At 38.2% G+C, this 19,231-nt stretch overlaps 1 protein-coding gene across 1 annotated transcript; it reads right to left on the bottom strand.

Annotated features, from left to right (window-relative positions):
- Nucleotides 1-270: 270 nt before the first annotated feature.
- LOC110691893 (centromere/kinetochore protein zw10 homolog) lies at nucleotides 271-6,757 on the bottom strand. The gene is made up of 14 exons (XM_021868865.1): nucleotides 6,059-6,757; nucleotides 5,784-5,921; nucleotides 5,328-5,498; nucleotides 4,355-4,516; nucleotides 3,848-4,081; nucleotides 3,637-3,774; nucleotides 3,157-3,249; nucleotides 2,192-2,287; nucleotides 1,841-1,969; nucleotides 1,662-1,739; nucleotides 1,414-1,572; nucleotides 1,174-1,324; nucleotides 801-883; nucleotides 271-715 (listed from the first exon to the last, which is right to left on the bottom strand). Exons 1-14 carry the CDS (start codon nucleotides 6,617-6,619, stop codon nucleotides 632-634), a joined length of 2,277 nt encoding a protein of 758 aa, XP_021724557.1. The 5' UTR covers nucleotides 6,620-6,757; the 3' UTR covers nucleotides 271-631.
- Between the last annotated feature and the right edge of the window lie 12,474 nt (nucleotides 6,758-19,231).

Below are 19,231 nucleotides of genomic sequence, written 5' to 3'. Positions count from 1 at the left end.
AGGCAAGTCCCGAACTAGTAGCTACAACCATTTGAGTTGCTCTAATCATCTCCATAAAATTGCTTTTTATTCCCTCCCTCTTTTCCTTACTACCCAAAGCTGTCACTACTGCTTAAGCCACCCCTTAACATGTTGGCTTTAACATTCATCAATGCACAACATTGACTATTCATAACTACAACTATTGATTATCGAGTATGGCGTAAAAGTTAATATTAATTATGAAGTAATAAACATGGAAATAAATCCAACAATAATAATATGGAGTAATTTATGAATAATCTTTTTATATTAGCTTCAGTATTTAAAAATTTTCTTAGGTTAAAAAGGAACATTAGGAAAATTTTCTAATTACTTGGGAATTTGGGATGGCAACAACACTACAGCAGTGCTTTCTGCAAGCATTAGACATTTCATCCTCGGACAAAATTTTCTTCAAAATGCACATTTTATTACAGGGAATTTACATTAAAAAAAGCCCTAGAAATTCGAAGGAAGTGAAATATTAAGGAAAAAAAAAAGGGTGAAAAAGAGAAGACTAGTGCTGTGACTCAGTAGTTCGGGTGTTGAGCAGACTGTACGAAATAATAGAACTCAGTGGCTTGTACATGATGACCTAAAGACATCCTTTCTAAAAGTTGATTCTGTATATTCTAGCCAGGCAATCTTTTCGCAATGGCGAGTCGGTAAATAGGGCTTTGATAAAATCTACAACCTGCAACAATTAGCATCTTGTAAAAACTTTAAACCTCCAGAAACATATGGAATTCTAAGTTTCCATTTCACAAGAACTAGCATACCTCTGTTAAAATAAATCCACAACCATACAAGTCTCCAAATTCCCAAGCTTCGGTGATGGACTTCAAGGGCATGTCAAGAAGTTCTACCATAAATGAGAAAACAATCAAACAACAGACCAGTCCGTTCAATTAATCCTGTTGGTATGTAAGTTGTTTCAGGGCAGGGGGGATTGTTGGATAATAATCCATCTCAGGGATAAGCAAAATCCAATCCCGTGGGCATTTTATATTCCCAACATAAACTGGGGCAGTTTGACACAATAGAGAGAATTCCTGGAATAATACCCCCAAGATTGGATTTTTTGCCCATCTCTGTATTGGGGTTATCAAGATTTCAGGTGCGAAAAAGAGGGGAGGGAGGAGTATATAATACCAGCTAGTTTTCTGATTTTTCCCAACGATGGAATGTCTGCTTCAAGTGGACGTGAAAAGCTCTGATCAGAATTCTTATCATTTTGAATAGTGCTCAGGGCCTCAAGCAATGGTGCCAGACTCTCCAGCAACAATTGAATCAGTCTTTGAAGCTGAAGATACAAGGATAAAGGAATTAATACATTTGAATGCAGTCATTCTGGGGGGGAAAAATATAATACATAATTAAAGTTTCACGCACTTGAAGAGACTCTTCAGCAGCTATATCATCTAAGAGGAGTATGTCTTGCGTAATTCTTAAAAAAACTGATTCCAGAGCCATGCACATACACCTTTTGTAAGTTGAAGGCAGTAAGACAGGCTCCCATAGAATTCGAACTTTTTCAATGATAAAAATAACCTGATACAGAAAATTGAATTGACATCACAACAACAGCAATGTAGGCAGAAGTGTTTTCCAATACAAAAAGATACAGTTATATGGTTCACCCGCTCTAAACTAAACTTCACAGACTCGTATTGTGGCATTTGATGAGTATTCTGAAATCCATCAGCGCCATCTACAGCCTGAATTCACAATAGTGGGAAAAAAAAAATTGGTAGAATCAATAGAAAGCAGATACCTAATATGTCAAAACAACTCATATCAATATTAAAGTAATCCATACCTCCTTCAAGTTAGATATAGTAACTTGAATGTGCTGCTGAAGAATGTCTTCTCCCAACAGCTGCAATCTAGGAGCTATATCAACAAATATGGCATGCTCTTTTATGAAGTTAGGGAAGTCTGGCCGGTACTGAATACAAAAATGATAGACGTGTAAGCTAAAAAAGAATTTTAGATATTCCAATCCTCAATTCATAGCAGTTGACTGGTGGTCAAATAAACGATTATTCTGAAAACTAAATCTAGAATAATGTTATGTCACACAAAATTTTATCAATCATAAATTATAGATTGTAAGCAGGTGGCCAGGAGCACAAATTCAGGACTTACAATAGCAAACAGTTCATCATACCTCGAATGCCAGGCCCAGGATTTCCTGAGAGAGAGACAGACAGTCATTGTGCATCAAAACAGCCGCCTGGTTGATGCTGTCACGCTGTCGCTCTAACTTCACAAGTGAGAAACTAGTTATATTAAGATAATTAGAAAGTGACCATCCATACACCAGGTATTATTACACGGCACTTTATGAAAAAAAATGAAATGTTTAGTACTAATGCAATCAACTAATGTCAAAATAACAAACACACTAATATTTTAGGATGCCGCTTGCATCACCCGGTCACCCCTACACTCCCAAAAACCTACTTGTTTTTCTTGGAAATGAAATCCAGAAATTGGTAAATAACATCAAAATTACTGCATAACATTTTTAAGAAATAATAAAGGCATATAATGGAAAATGTTTTAAACTCAATGAATAATTATTCTAAACAAATGTTACTCCTTGATGTTCATACCAAAATTAAAGTGCGACCATAACTTAGATGGAGGAATTTCAGATGACGCATAAACTATCTAGAATTAGAATGTGCATGCAGATGTGTATATGATTCTGTTTTGGACAAAAGTGTTTTCTAACCAAAGAAATTGGTGGGGTAAGTAAAACATTTAACAAGTACAAAATTACCCTGTTTGTGAATACTAATTAAAGAAGCACCTAAATCTTGCATAGTAAAGCTAACCATTTAGCATAGTAAAAATGTAAATAAATAAATATCAAAAGCCAGCAACTCTAACTTTCAGAACAAGTTATTAACAACCAAGCAAAATCAAAATTCAGAATACCATAGACATCTCTCTAACATTGAAAAGGTGCCAGATACTAAAGGCAATAAGTTATGTAACCTAATGTTTCAGACAGATTGCGTCTACATGCTGTAAGACTAGTAAGCATGTAAGGATAAGGATAATAATAAGAATAAGAATACAGAAGTTCATATTCAAATTGATGTAAGAACTCCTCAACAAGAATACCTTAATTGGAATAATAGCTTCATAAAGCAATAGAGCATCTCTTGCCGCATGATAGAATTCCAACGCCACTCGTGGGGATGACAAACAAACATCCTACAGAGATTCATAACAAGTCATCAATTCGATCTTTTAACATGAAATCACAAACACGCAAAAACAAATAGTGGGATGACAAAGATTCAAATCTCTGGAGAGTTGGTATAACTGAGATAGCGGTGGAGCAAATGTTTCATGTAAAATTACTCTTAAGTACGTCAGGTTTATTAATTCAGAGGGCTTATCAGCTAATCAGAATCATCCACGTAGTCCAATTGAACATGAAAAATCAAAATAGTTGTGATATTATTGACATTATACAAACCATTGCTACGAATAATTCCATCAGAAATTCAAATTTTGCCCAAACAGAAAACTTAGTGTCATGAAAATCATAATAATGAGCAATGAGTGAGGCAATGTCTGCATATATAATTATCTTACTTTAAGTGTTTGATGCACCAGCTTCATCAACTGGCTAGAAGCATGAGACACTATACACCTCTCTGACGAAAAAAGCAAATTGACAGCGCAGTCGCTGTATCTGTTATTTCTGAATTTATGTCCTTTGCTGCCGAACTCCTGATAGCTAATTGTTAGTATGCTAATCCAGCCGGTGAACACAAGGATACAAGACAGCTTTCATGAAACTTACTTCAGGAACAGTAAAGTCACATTTTAGAATCAACTGTCTAGCAGTTGCCAACATTTCCGTCTTCTTCCTCACAGCAAAATGCACCTCCACATTATCAGCAAAGTTGCTGAGTTTTTCATCATTCTTATCCGACTCAGAAATGAACATAATATCCTTCAAAACAGTCTCAAATTCAGAAGAAGAGTTCATAATTTTCTGAAAATCAGCCAACTTTGAAGCATCATCGGGGACAACCTGGGAAAAAAAGAATACAAAAGAGTCAGCACAGCAAACAGAAGTCACGTCAAAGTGTAAAGAAAAATAAATCTGACCAATAAAAATGCATGAGTTCAACACACAAGCACTTAAACAACCAAGCCAAGGAAACTAAAAAAAAATAAATCAATCTCAAAGGCTTTAAGTAGTCAGCATGAAATTATAAGTTTTAATGTCTTAACATCATACAAGCAGTGTAGTGGAGCAAAAAAATAAACATGAATGATAAAGGTGAAGTGTTTGTAAGAAAACCTTCGAGAGGAAGTTTGAAATAATAAGCTCGGACATCCTCGGCCATGTCAATTTGCCGAAACAGCGCATCCAAGGTCCATTTTCAAGACATACATTGTGGTAGATGAATTTAACAACTTTCGTCATTCTTGAGAACAGAGCGTTGCAATCCATGTCTTCTGTCTACACCAAGAAGAAGGGTCAGTCTAACAGTGTATAGCATGTGGCAATCTTTACCCAGTAGAATGCATGTTAATGTGTAGTGAATTATCAACTTACTAGTCCCTCCGTCACATAATATAGTGCCTATATTCCAATTTTGGTGTACCAATATGTTTTTGCCTGTTTCCGATCCTTCTAATTTTATTTTACATGATTTTGTCATAATGCACCAACTTTTTTACCTTTCCTATGTAAAACAAACCCTATCATTTCCCCAAAATTTTGGGGCAATTCGGGTCAGCAGGTCAAGTTCAGGTCAGATTTTGGGTCGATTTCGGGTTATGATTAGAACTATCAAAAATTGTGTAAAACTTAACATTATTACGAAATATGAAATTTGGGTCAAATCGGGTCGAATTCAGGTTGTTCGGGCTCGGGTCGGGTTTGGGTTTCTCTCATTAACTTCGAGTCAAGTTGGGCCGTGTTATCGGGTCGGGTCAGGGATTGCCGGCCCGATTATTTACTTTATTATTTCTTCCATATAAAATAACCCTATCCAAAGGTTCATATACGTCATATTTACTCTTTTTTTTCAATAAAAATACCTCTACTTTTAACAATATTACAAACACCCTCCAGTACCCTTCATTCACGTGAAAAATTAGAAATGGACACTATTTTATGGATCAGAGGGAGTATTACCAATAACCAAGTTCATAAACGCACTTTCTGTTTTCTCATATCGTGACTGCTTGGCACACAACAAAAATACAACTTGAGGAGCCAAAAGAGACCAAATTCACAATAGTAACAGCTATATCACTGATGTTACCTTCGACTCTGAACTTGAGATTATCAAGATTGTATCACTGCTCTCTTCCAGGCTACCACTAGATTTCTCCAGAAATGAAACGGGGGACTTAAAATTCACTGCAGGAGCAATGGCATGCTTGATAAACAAGTCAGCGGTCTTTGCAAGGCCATAATCAAGTATTCCCAACACCTGGAAGACAGAACAAGATAATATACTAGCTGTATTCCATTCACAAGTAATTTGCCACAAACATCAACATAAGTAATTAGAAGATATCATGACAACTAAGTAAATCTTCATGTAGATAGGAGTTATAATCAACACATTCGTAAACAAAGTACTGAATTATACTAAAAAATAACGAATTTTATCGCGAATATCATCATACACTCAATCAAATCAACAATGAAGATTTACAAAGCTCATTACAGGAAACTAAAATTTCACTACATTGCAACAAGACAAGAACTTTACCTCCATGGCTTCCAAAACTGTACGAAGCTCGACGCCATGAGCATCACCGATGCTTGAGCGATAAACAACCCGAATTCCACCCAATTGAGGGTCAAAACTCACCACATTGCTCATAAACTTGACAAGCAAATCTTGAATCTACAAACCCAAATGCAATTCATCCATAAAAAGACCAATCATCACAACACCTAATAAAAACCCCAAAAATCAAATCAAACAAAATAAAAATTAAAACCATAATCAACAAAAATTACAATCAATTACACAAATTTTACCTCCTCAAAGCAGAGCAACCATTGCTTCCTGAGCAAACCATAAACAACAACCTCCTCATTTTCTCTCTCCTCATCAACATCACCAATCCTCAACGCCAGTTTCAAATCCCTAACCCCTTTTGCCGCTTCAACAAAATCCCCATTTTTCATCAACTCCTTAACATTCCCCAAATTCCCACTCAATCTCACAATCACCCTCACAATCGACGCTTTCTTCTTCGTCGCTTCCAACTCAGAAACCCCAGATTGAATCTCCTTCAAAATCGACAGAATCTGACGATGATCATCGTCGTGGGAGAGGAGAGAGAGAAGGGAGTGGAGATTGGAGGAGAGAGAAAGGGAGTCGGAGAAAGTGGAGGAGGAGAGAGAAAGGAGGTCGGCGAAGTGGGTGTGATGAGAGAGAATGTAGGATTGAACTTTGGATTTGATGTGCTGTGAATGGGCGTCGAGACGGTGGATTAGTAGGCGGAGGTCTGGCGCTGAGAGCGGCGATGATGGGTCGTCGAGGTCTGATGCGGAGAGAAGATCGCGCACGTCGATGGACTTGAATACGACGTCCATGGCTGCCGTAGTTGGTGGTTTCCGGCGGTGACGAGTGAGGAGAGAGAAAATGGGGTGGTGTTCAGGTTAATGGATTAATTCTTGTTGCTCGGTTTCTTAGTTTCTGAAAACAAACCCGAGGGTAGCTCAATATTTTCCGAGAAAATCCAAGTTTTCGAGATAAATATGTAACAACGGTGTACGGTTAGCCACACCATGTGGTCGATTATAAAATAATAAAGTAAAAACTGTAACATTGGTCAAGTAACTTTTGCAATACCAACTCCTGTAACACTGACCTAATAACCCATATAACACTGATGAAGTAACCCCTGTAACTCTGACCAAGTAACTCCTGTAACACTAACGAAGTAACTCGGCCACTACGCGGTGTGGTCAGCCACATACGAAAGTTTATGAATCTGTTAATATATCTCTCTTCCAATATAATTTTTTATTTTTATTTTTTAAATAATAAAAGTTAGAAATAAATGCATAAAATTGTGAGAGGAGATAAACTTATAATCTTTTACTTGAGAAAACACGTATATATGAGGTTAACTGACGTATATATCCTTATGTAGCCTCTTTCTTTTAGGGATTTGTTAAACATCGCCGGCAAATTACCATATAAAGCCCACAAATATGACTTGGTATGACAATTATGCCCATTTTCTAAAATTGAACAAATCTCGATTTAAAAAATGTGGAGCCGTACTGGCTCGCCGGGGGAGACCGGAGGGCAGGCCGGAGATGCGGGGGACGCCGGAGGTACGTCGTCGTCGACGGAAAACGAGGTAAGTCACCGTTAAAATTCACGGTTTACGTAACGGCGTCTGAAAGAGGTGGTCGTGCAGTGGCTCCGCCGCCTAGGATGGACGCCCTTACCGTAGCATGGACGTCCAAGCCAGACGCCAGAACCACCACACCGGCGTCCAGCCCAGACGCCCAGACCACCAGACAGGCATCCTGGCCGGGCGCTAGTCCATTGGCTGAGGCAGCCCTGCCAGGCGCCAGTCCAGTGGCTGTGGCGGCCCTGGCAGACGCCACCCTTTTTTTTTTTTTTTTTTAAATCGAAAATGATTTTTTAAAAAAATTCGAAATTGTTTTATATTTGAAAAATCGAAATGGGTTTTTTTAAAATTAAGTTTGAAAATTCGAAATAGGTTTTTTAAAATTAAGTTTGAAAATTCGAAATGGTATTTTTTTTAAATTAAGTTTGAAAATTCGAAATGGGTTTTTTTAAAAATTAAGTTTGATTGTTGAGAAAGGTTTTTTTTTTAAAATTAAGTTTGACAATTCGAAATTGTATTAAAAAAAATTGGAAATGGTTTTTTTTTTAATTTATTTCAAATTGAAAATTCAAAACGGTGTTTTTTTAAATTATGTTTAATAATTTAATGTTTTTATTTATGTAGTGAGTAGATTTGTGTTAATGTATACCAAAATATTTAATTGTTTATGTGACTTTTATAAATGATTGTGTTTAAAATTTGTATGTGTATGTGTATGAATAATATTATACATAATTATGTTTTTTTTTGTGTTAATTCTGTGTAAATATAGAAATTAAATGTATTATCCGTTAAATGTATTTATTATAATATATAATTGATGCAGGATTATGGTGGAGATGGAAATGATTACAGTGGGATATTTGGACATGATGGTCCATTCGAAGAATCTCAACAAGCGATTGATTGGGCAAAACAGGTTGCAATTGCAGCAAGATTTTGCTTGGTAGTAGTAACTCATAAATCTCAACGGGATGGTAGAATGGATCGCATTTTGAGATGTGACCGTTATCGCAAAAGAGAAGAAAGAGATTTTCGTACAGCCACTCGGTTTGATACAAAGCGGAAAGGTTGTGGGTGTGAGTTCAGAGTAAAGGTTCGACAACTACGGAGTCGTGACGGTTGGGAAGTGATTGGTTACTCTAAATGGGGGTATCACAACCATGAGATGATAGTATATGAATAGGGTCATCGACAGCTGAGCGGCTTAAGTCCTGCTGCGAAACTAGTTGTGAAAGAAATGAGTGATGCTCAAGTCAAGCCTGCTAAAATATTAGCATCTGTGTTAGAGAAATTTCCAGAAGACCATCCAAACCGAAGACACATCTACAACGTCAGACAACAACTCAAGTTTGAACGGTCATAGGGAAGGAACCCTATACAGAAGCTGCTACACCAGGCACAATCACGTGGTTACCTGTTCTGGTTTGATTCTGATGAAGATACAGCGGAGGTGACTCATCTTTTCCTTGTGCATCCTGATTGTGCTGATATGATCAAGTCTTGGCCATTTGTGATTTTGTTCGACTCAACGTACAAGACAAACAAGTACAAGTTCCCACTGGTTAAGATCATGGGGATGACTCCAACGAACCAGAACTTTCCGATTGGTCATGCAATCATCAAGGATGAGACGACTCCAAGTTATTATTGGGTCTTGGAGAAGCTGAGAAACTACATCGGGCCTAATGTTCATCCAGCAGCCATCGTCAGTGACTATGAGGGAGGTCTATTTGCCCCCATTAGGGAGTTGTTTCCAGAGTCGAAGCACTTGTTGTGCACATGGCACATCAACAACTACGTGAAAGTGAAAGCCTACAACCTTTTCAACAAGAATTTGGAAATGACAGAGAGATTGGTGAATGGTAAGTGGCGGAAGATCCTACAGGCTACCACAGAGGAAGTGTACGAGCGAGAATTGGCTAACTTCAGGGATTCGTACCAGTGGTGTCCGGAACTGGTGGACTATGTGATGCAGCAATGGGTCCCTCACAGGGAAAAGTTTGTCAAATATTGGACAAACCAGGTACTTCATTTCGGGAACACTACAACATGTAGAGTTGAGAGCGCTCATAGAGCTACCAAGGACTGGATTGATTCATCGACCGCTGCTTTGGATACACTGTTCGGTAGACTTAACAAGTCAATTGAAACTCAGAAGAACGGCATCAGGAACTCTCTAGAGGACTCCAGACGACGACATGGTACGATGTATAGCCATTTCATATTTAAGATTCTACATGGTCGTGTGTCGCACTACTGCTTGGGGTTGATTCTCACTGAGGTGAACAGGATGAGGGACTTGGCTGACGAAGTGTATGCTCGGTGCGGGTGTGCTATTTTAGTAACTCATGGATTACCTTGCGCATGCACCATTCACCGCGTTATTACAGAAGAAAGAGCGTCGTTACATGTTGATCAGGTTCATTCATTCTGGCGGACGCTCGTTATTGGTGAGCATGCAGATACTCAAACGGCCGACCGTGAACAGGAGGAGTTGGAGCAGTTTTGTTCGATGTATGACCAAGTGTCCTCCAATCATCCTTCTATTATTCGTGACGCTACTCATGTACTTCATGATATCCTTCTATTACCTTAGGTTTTTTACATTGCACATTGTTTTTAAGGTTACTCCTGCCTTCTTAACTGTGTTTAATTATATGGTGAATAGGAAGAAACGATGTTGATCAGTTTCCGTACAAGGACAGGATACCTAACATCATCATGTCGTACTTGGAAAGGTGGAATGATGTAGTCGGAGATGGTAACTGCGGATTCCGGGTCGTGGCTGATGTTTTTCAAATGGGCGAAGACAACTACGGTTTGGTGCGTCAGTTGATGTACAGCGAAATTGCCTCTAACCTAAATGTTTATCGTCATGTGTACCAGGATGACTTGGATGGCGCTCTGCGGCGTATCCGGTGGGGAGGTGGACCTTGCGGTCAAAATCATTATTTTGACGCGCCCCTAGATCTGTTTGCCGTTGTAAACATTTACAAGTGCACAGTCATGCATTTCGGGCTGGGATTGCATAGTCAAGCTTATTATCCTTGCACCACGGTTCTCCCTTGGCGTTCGCGTGAGACTGTCACCACACCGGTCAGAGAGGTAGCTATTGCGTTTCTTGGGTCGTCATACAGACATTTCATCCGACTAGACATGTCATCCGATTTTCCAGTGCCACCGATTATACCTCGGTGGTACACCATTCGCACAGCGAGCGTAGAGGGTTGGGATGCGCTATATCATGACCGGATCCACGAATGGAACACCCTAGCTGCATTTTAGTTTTTCATGTTTACATTCTTCCTATGTAACCTTATTTGTACGTTGATCTTTTAATGAGAACATTAATTTTTTATATTGTATTGCTTAATGCATTCTATATGTTGCATGGGTAAGTTGCGCGGATCCACGAATGGTTATGTCAAAATTTAAAAAACAGCAATGATAATATGTCAAAGTTGAAAGCTAAAACAACAATCTAAAATGTTACAAACTTAAAACATAATGTCCAATTTAATAAATTAAAACGATAATATTTAAAGTGCTCTATAAATAAAATGCCAAAACCATCAGTAATCCTTCCTCGACGCCGACTCCCAATGCGCAAGGGTTTGTTCCAGACTATCAACAGCAGCTCTCACTGTTGCACTCATGTTGTCCTTCTCCAGAGAGAGTTTCTGTACGTCCTGCATTATCTTTCCCATCCACTGCATACAACAAAAAATAAAACATGAAATACAATAACAACATATAAAACTTAATTAAAAAACAACGATAAATATTTTATGAGACATACCGCTTCCATGGCAGTAGGCGGTGGCATATAATCATCATCCCTGTGGTCGAGATCTGCGATCAACCTCGGGTGCGAATACCGGTTGAACCATTCCATGTAGTAGTGGTCACACATGGGAGGAACCCCAGATGGCGGCCTCTGCAACTCCGCATTCCATAAGCGGGCCACCATCGGAAACTGGTCCCACGTCCCAGTCATGATATCCGGCCAATGCACGACGTAGTCCCTCGACGATGCAGGTCGGACCGCCTTCATCGGGCATGCCGGGGGAGGAGGGACAACTTGGACAAATCCAAGCTGGCGAAGACAACGCTGGGGCATGTACGCTTCGACGATCTCACGATACTGAATAAGTCCCGTGTACAGGGTCCTAGGTACCCTAACACTAGGGTTCTGGCCGAAAGGCATCCAGTTCACCTGCACATAGTTTTAAAATTTAATAACATGAACATAATAAGTGCATATAATAAAATGTAGAAATAATTTATAAACGTTACCTCTAAGGGGGACAGCCTGTCAAGCAATAACCGTATCGATCGGAGGCGGTCAACGGACTTCTTCTCCGAGCGCGGACTCCACGCACAAGCACGCGACATCATTTCATCAATAGGAACCGGGTCACGATGTGGTCGCAATGCAGGAAAGTACTCGTATATTCAGGTCTGCAATAAAGTCAGACACCCAGTGATACCTGCCGCGTCAGCCCGACTCGCAAATCCTAATTGGCCATACAAATACGCCAACGTAGCCGATCCCCAAGAAAACTGGCCTACACTGTCGGGGTCACACGCCTCTACTATGTCGCGTGGCCTGAGCTTGTTTCCGCCGCTCTTATCCGGAAATAAGGTACATCCGAGGAGTAGAAAAACATAAGCAGCCAGCTGTGCGTCGTGCGTCCTACGTGCACTGGGGTACAAACACCGCTGCAACACGGATGCGATCTTCACACCGCCGTGTTCCCAAACACCAAGCGCCTCGATGTACAGTGCAACCCTGTCCACTGCCAACAACTCCGCCAGCAAATCTGCCTGATCCGCATCAGCCACATCACAAAGTCGTTTACCCTCAACACGAATCCCCAGAATGGCCTCGACGTCATGTAACATGATCGTCATCTCACTGAACGGAAGGTGGAAAGAGTTTGTATCCGGCTGCCATCGCTCAACGAAATCCGTGATCAGCGTAGTGTCAATCTTATCGTGCATGGTGGCAGGAACGTGATTCACCCCAGTGCCCTCCAGTCGCTCGAACATCTCGCTCTCCGCCGGCCAAGCCTCAGCCCATGTACGCAAAAAGCTACAAGTCTTTTCCCGGGTATGACATTTCAACAACCCCGTAACTGAAGGCCTCTCCTGGTCCTCCCAAATACGGGCAGCTATGTGTCCTAGAAAGCTAGGAATCACACTCCCGTCAACAGGCCCACCGGGCACCTCACTCCTAACAACCCGAGAATCATTAACGGCCCTCGACCGTTTCCTGCTTGCCCCAGATACAGTGGAAGCAGATGATGTGCCAGATCTACTAACAAACCTATCACCCTTACCCTTACGCACCTCCACCATATGTGTCTCGTACATGTCATCAAACCTCTGACTGAATGGACCGTAATCATCATACGGTCCACTCCCATCGTCCACATCCTCATCCTCATATGCGTCCTCCTCCTGCTCCTCCTCCTGGTCACCCTCCTAAGCATCATCATCGTCATCGTCATCCTCATCCCGACGGTGGATCCGTTCTCTACGAGACGAGGCCGAAATACCACGGGATCTAACATGTCTATGCCCCGACCTCTCCACTGAATAGCTTCTACTAAGAAGCTCTACATTCTTCCCCGCACCATGACGACCCAGTGAATTCTACAAAAAATTAAAAAATATATAAACATACAAAAGTTTTTTAGAAAAATAAATAACTACCTACAGATACAAAATACCAACACTTCCAACATATCGTCATGTTTATAAACATCAAATTAATAAAGATTATAAAAAAATCAAAGACATAATAAATAAATAGGACACAAAACAAAAATTTCAAATTATTTCAACTAATTAAACATAGAAAAATATTATACGGCATACACAAATACACACATAATACCCTAATATATTACAAAATTTATGATTTCCAAAAAAAATAAAAATTATTTCAAATAATTAAACATCAAAAATAAAAAAACAAATATATTACACATACACAAATACACACATAATACCCTAATGTATTACACATTTTAAATAAAAAAAAACAATTACACATTAACACAAACAATTTCCACATACTACATCAATTAAGGCATAAAAAATGTTTAAACATCAAACATAAAAAAAATAAAACATTAACACAAAAAAAATCTTATTTTATAAAAATAAAATATACACGATTTATAAAAAAAAACACATAAAGTTGATAAATATTTTAAAAAAAATAAAACACGTTAACAAAAAAAAATTAGACATAAAACAAAATTATTTTAAATAAAACTAAATTTCTGATTTTGCAAAATAAAAAAAAAAAAAAAAAAAAACAGGTGGGGCGCCTGGCCAGGACGCCCAACATTGGCGGTGGCGTCAGCTCCGGCAGCCATAGCCAGTGGGCAGGCGCTTGAACTGGACGCCCACCCATAGGCACAGGCGCCAGATCTGGACGCCACAGCCAATGGGCTGGCTTCTAGTTTGGACGCCTGTCCGGTGGCTGGGCTTCCAAGCCAGACGTCACGCCACCGGCGTTGGCTGCCGGACCTGACGCCCCACCACGCGCCACCTTCGCCCTTTTTTTTTAAAAAAAATAATTAAATAATTACCTTGCCACCAGGTCGCCGCCGCCTCCTCTTTCCTTGCCGCCTCGACATTGTCGTAATTAATTATTTTAAGAGAGGTAGATTTTCTGATTTTTTTTAGAGAGAAGTAGAGAGTGTTTTTTTTTTAAAAGAAAAGGGCAATAAAGTCACTTCAACACATATTTGTGGGCTTTATGTGGAGATTTGCGGGCGATGTTTAGCGATTCACTTCTTTTATCCTTGACTTTTCTCTCGTCTAATCTATCCACCACCGCACACAACCACCTCTGCTTGAGGGCCGGTGGTGACCTCTTAGTGGCCCTCTACATGAGAGGCTTCTTGATGCCAATTGTTTCCTAACACCAGAACAATATGGCAAATGCCTCTTACAAAAATTATAGGTCATTTTTTGTTATAATTTTTTTTTTCCATGGTATTGTCACTGTAGGCGATGGTACCATGGATATACCACCTACCATTGCCTATTCCAGATAGTACAATCGTAGTGCTAACATTGTTCTAGTAACACCAGTACATCACCATGAAACCCTCATGAGTACGTAACAAGCAACATGGTGTGTCTTTTCCGATAATATATTATCATAAACGCTATTTAACGTCCACTTTTACTCAAAACACTCACAGGATGCACTCGGCTAAAACATAATATGCATCCTGAAGCCCTCAAATTGGCAATTACGGAGTAGTATATTGTGAACAATTTTGATGGTTTGGTTTCGCAACAATGCAGCGACAACAAGCTTACTAGAAGTCATAATCAAAGATAGTTGCGGATCATAATCAAGACATATACATTTATGTAGGGATTTAGGTACTACTCTAAGCGGAATTTCATGAATCATATTCATACGCACCTAAAACAAGATCGCATGCATAACACACAAGAATCACATAATTATACCTTTGAAGCGTGATTTCCACGGAGCAAGTTGATTGACAATTAGTGAGAGAATAGAGCCCCAAGCGTTGCTCTGCCTCTACTTAGTCCACGGGATTTGAATGAGCCGTCCACTAATACTAGATTGGTCGAGTGAAGGGGAAATACCACGATCACCACCTTTATGGACAGCCGTCCACCACCACGAACACCACCACCACCGAACACACACACCGGCGCAAGGAGGGGAGAGAGCCGTGAGAGAGAAAGAGAGAGAGAGAGAGAGAGAGTTTGAGGGGTTGGGTTTCGTGTTTGCTAACTCGGGTTTGATTAACAGTAAAACTATGTTATGAAAACCCTAGGCACCTAGTCTATTTATAATACTATTATAATTAGACTAGGAGCAAAGCCTAAAATCCTCTAACCTACTCTACATGGCCTACCTAGGGGATGAGGCCCAACATGGGCCTCTTCCTCTTATGCTCAATCTAGGCCCTTTGTGTGACCTTATAGGATCCGTTCAATTGGGTTTTGGCCTATTTTACTAGCCCAAAAATCGTTAGTACCTCTAGCTATGATATAACGACGACCCAAAACACTAGTAGAAAAAAGCAATTGGGCTGCTCCAAATAGGAAGCGTTTATTGAATTCCGCTTCCAAAACACCAAAAAAAGATATATATATATATATATATATATATATATATATATATATATATATATATATATATATATATATATATAATTCTTTTAAAAAATAAACCCTTACAATATTAATTACCCATCATGCCATCACCTCTGTCCATTTCTCACGCCTCTTTTCTCCTTCTCTCTCTTCTCTCCATTTCTCACTCTCCTCTCTCAAGCCTCCCATTATTTTCTCTCTCCTCTCCTCTCCTCTCCTCTCTCAAGCCTATCACCGGCCACAACAACACCTAAATTATCTAACAAATTCGAGCCAAATCCCCTTATTTTTTAGCAAAAAAACAAACCAAAAACCCCAAGAAATTTGAACCCAAACCCCCCCAAATAAAATCGAGCAAATAAGAGCCAAAATCGAGCAAATCCAAGCAAAAATTGAGCTAATCTGAGCCAAAATCGAGCAAATCAGAGCCAAAATTGAGCAAATTCGAGCAAAAATCGAGCAAATCTGAGCGAGGAAATTCGAATCCAAATAAACCCCAGAAAAATCAAGCAAAAATCCCCGTATTCGAGCAATGAACGACATAATATTCAATGAAAAATTTGAGGAATTTCGCAACCCAAAACCCTAGAAAATTCGAGCAAACTGTAGCAAAAATAATTGAAATTCGACACGCACCACCAATTACTTGTATTTTAATTTTTTAATTTAGGTTATTACTTGTATTTTAATTACTTGTAAGATTTTAGATCTAGTTTTATCTTTTTTCAAATTTCAGATCTAATTACTTGTATTGGATAGGGGAGCAACGAGTTTGCAATGGTGGTGGTGCGTGTGGGTGTTGGTGTTTGGTGGACGAATTTTTTTGAATTGGTGGTTGGGAGCAGCGGCAGTTTGGTGGTGCAGGTGGGAATGGGTGTTTGCAATTTCGTTGAACAATACTTCGTATGATTAATAATATGTCCAATGATATGCAATTGATATTGATCTATACTCACTTATAAAGGCTTTGATTTTTCTAATTTGTTCAATTTAGTTGATTTCAAATTGTTAATTAGAGTATTTTTTTTTTGAATTAATTTAATTTGGTCCGACTTGTTGATATGTGTTGGTGGATTTTTTTTTTTTTTTTTTGAATCTCAGGTATGTGTTGTTGATAATTGGTGGTGAGTGTTGGTGTTTGGTGTATGAATTTTTTTTTTGGATTGGTGGTGTGCATGGCTGGTGGTGCGCGTGGCTGGGGGATGATGGTGCACGTGGCTGGTGGCTGGTGGCTGGTGGCGCGCATGGCTAGGGCTGGTGGTGGAACGAGAGCAGCAACAATTTTATTGATTTTATTTTTAATGTATTTATTTTTTTTTGAAGAAAATGTAATATTACAACAACCGAGTAATGAAAATATTTATGTTTATATATATGTTAAGTGTTTTTTTATCAATCAAAGAGAAAAAAACAATATTTATTTATTTTTTTTAAAATTTTTATAGGCATAATGGGAAGCGGTTCGGAGTCAAAACCACTTCCCATTACCTTTAAAAATGGGAAGCGGTTTGAACCGCTTCCTATTTAAAGGGGCAATGGGATGCCCCCCAAGCCCAAGCGGTTCACATTCGCTTCCCATTAGGGATTTTGAACTGTTCCCAATTGCTTTTTTCTACTAGTGAAAGAACGAACTTAATTATTTGCATAATTTGATCCATTATATATCTAGTAATTGCACTTGACGAAGACATAAAACCTTCGATTTAATCTTTGCATCACTAAAACATTTACATATAGAAGAACCTATAGCTCTTCATAAAGAAGTCCAATTAGTAGTTCATGCGGCATTCAAAATATTCAAACTGAAGGTGATAATCTTTAGGGGTGAGCAAACTGGGTACCCGGTCAAAATTATAGGAACTGGACCCGGAATTGGTTGGGACCGGGTCCTAAAATTCAGAATCGGAATTGGAATTGGTTCAACCGAGTCCTAAAATTTAGGAATTGGAATTTGAACCACTGGATACCGGTTCTAGTTCCGGGTACCCACTTATGTATGTATTTGTTAAATATTTCGGTTATTTTCATTTTTAGCGTTTGATACTTATATTTGTATATGCATTAAGCTATATGTATTTATGTTAGATTGTTAGGCATTAATAATATTTTTTTATTTTACTAACTAGATACATTCAACATATTTTTATTATTTAAAATTTATTTAGTTTAGCATATATTGGGTAACCGGGTACCCAACCAGTTCTGATTCCAAAAAGTTAAGAATTGGAATTGGAACCAGCTGTAACCAGGTCCTTTATTTATTACCCGAAATTGGAACCACTGGGTCCAATTCTGGTTCCAGACCCGCCGGTTCCTAACCGATTCCGGTTCCAATTCCAGGTAACCGGAATTTTTGCTCACCCTAATAATTTCTATTAGTCATCAACTCAATAAAAGACATTTAGGCAATCCCCCCTTCTTATTAGAAAGTCTGACTCAATTATTGTCACTTTTAATTCTTCTAAATGTTAGGGAAAAAAAAAGAGTGAATAAGAAAAAGACGATGCATCACATATTTATCATTAGTTCTTTAGATATCATTAGCAACAGAATTAAAAGCCTAGGCGAACTTATCAATGTAATAATGGACGAGCCACTTGTGAATATTGTTTCGGGTTTAAAACAGGGTCTTGATTATGATGTGAGCGTCCGTGGGTCTTGGCTCTGGATCGCGACATACGAACTTGTAACATAATGAATCCTAAATATCAACTGTGCATGCTTTAATCAGTGGTGGATCCAAGGGGTACACAGAGGTATAGTTGTACCCACTTTCTCAAAAAAATAAAAAAATAAAAACTGTTGATTAAAGAGACTTTTTTTTTTTTTACAGGCGGTCTCTTAAGTCTTGTCATACAAATTGGAAGCAAGTATGGCGCGTAATTTTGCTGAGTATATGGAAAGAAACCGCCCACTAAACAACTGTTCTCTTTTGGTTTTTTCACTTTACCAAATACATTTTTTCACTTTACCAAATACATTAATACGAAAGTATTTGCTTTGTGGTAATTTTTTTTTATTATTATTATAATTTTTCCTTTCCTTTTTTTTTTTTAATTTAAATTCCAAAACACTTAATTCTTTTACCTGGCTAAGACTTTACTATTATGATTGATAAATAGTATGTTCATTGATATATATATATATATATATATATATATATATATATATATATATATATATATATATATATATATATATATATATATATATATATATATATATATATATATATATATATATATGTGTGTGTGTGTGTATGTATGTATGTATATATTTCCACTTTAAATTACTAGAAGTATTGTACTCAAATTGAAGCATACTATTTATCAATAATCAATAGTAATTAAAATATTCACTCAATATTTTAATTACTATTGATTATTGATAAATAGTATGCCTCAATTTGAGTACATTAGATTGTGACAGGGAATTAAAGTAAGTGTAATTAGTTACACTTTAAATTACTAGAAGTATTTTTTAATTTATTTATACAATTGTTGACTTATTATAACAAAAATTCGATTAAGAGTTTTATAAAAGTGTAATTGCATGGTCTATAATTATATTACTTTGTATTAATTTTATTTGTTTTGTCTAATTATGGACAACACATACTTAAGGAGTAAGGGATATATTTAATGTAATAAGATGGTGGAAATAAACAATAAAT

The sequence above is a fragment of the Chenopodium quinoa genome, unplaced genomic scaffold, assembly GCF_001683475.1.
Source record: "Chenopodium quinoa cultivar QQ74 unplaced genomic scaffold, ASM168347v1, whole genome shotgun sequence".
Classification (NCBI taxonomy): Eukaryota; Viridiplantae; Streptophyta; class Magnoliopsida; order Caryophyllales; family Amaranthaceae; genus Chenopodium; species Chenopodium quinoa.
This window is presented reverse-complemented; position numbering and strand designations above follow the sequence as displayed.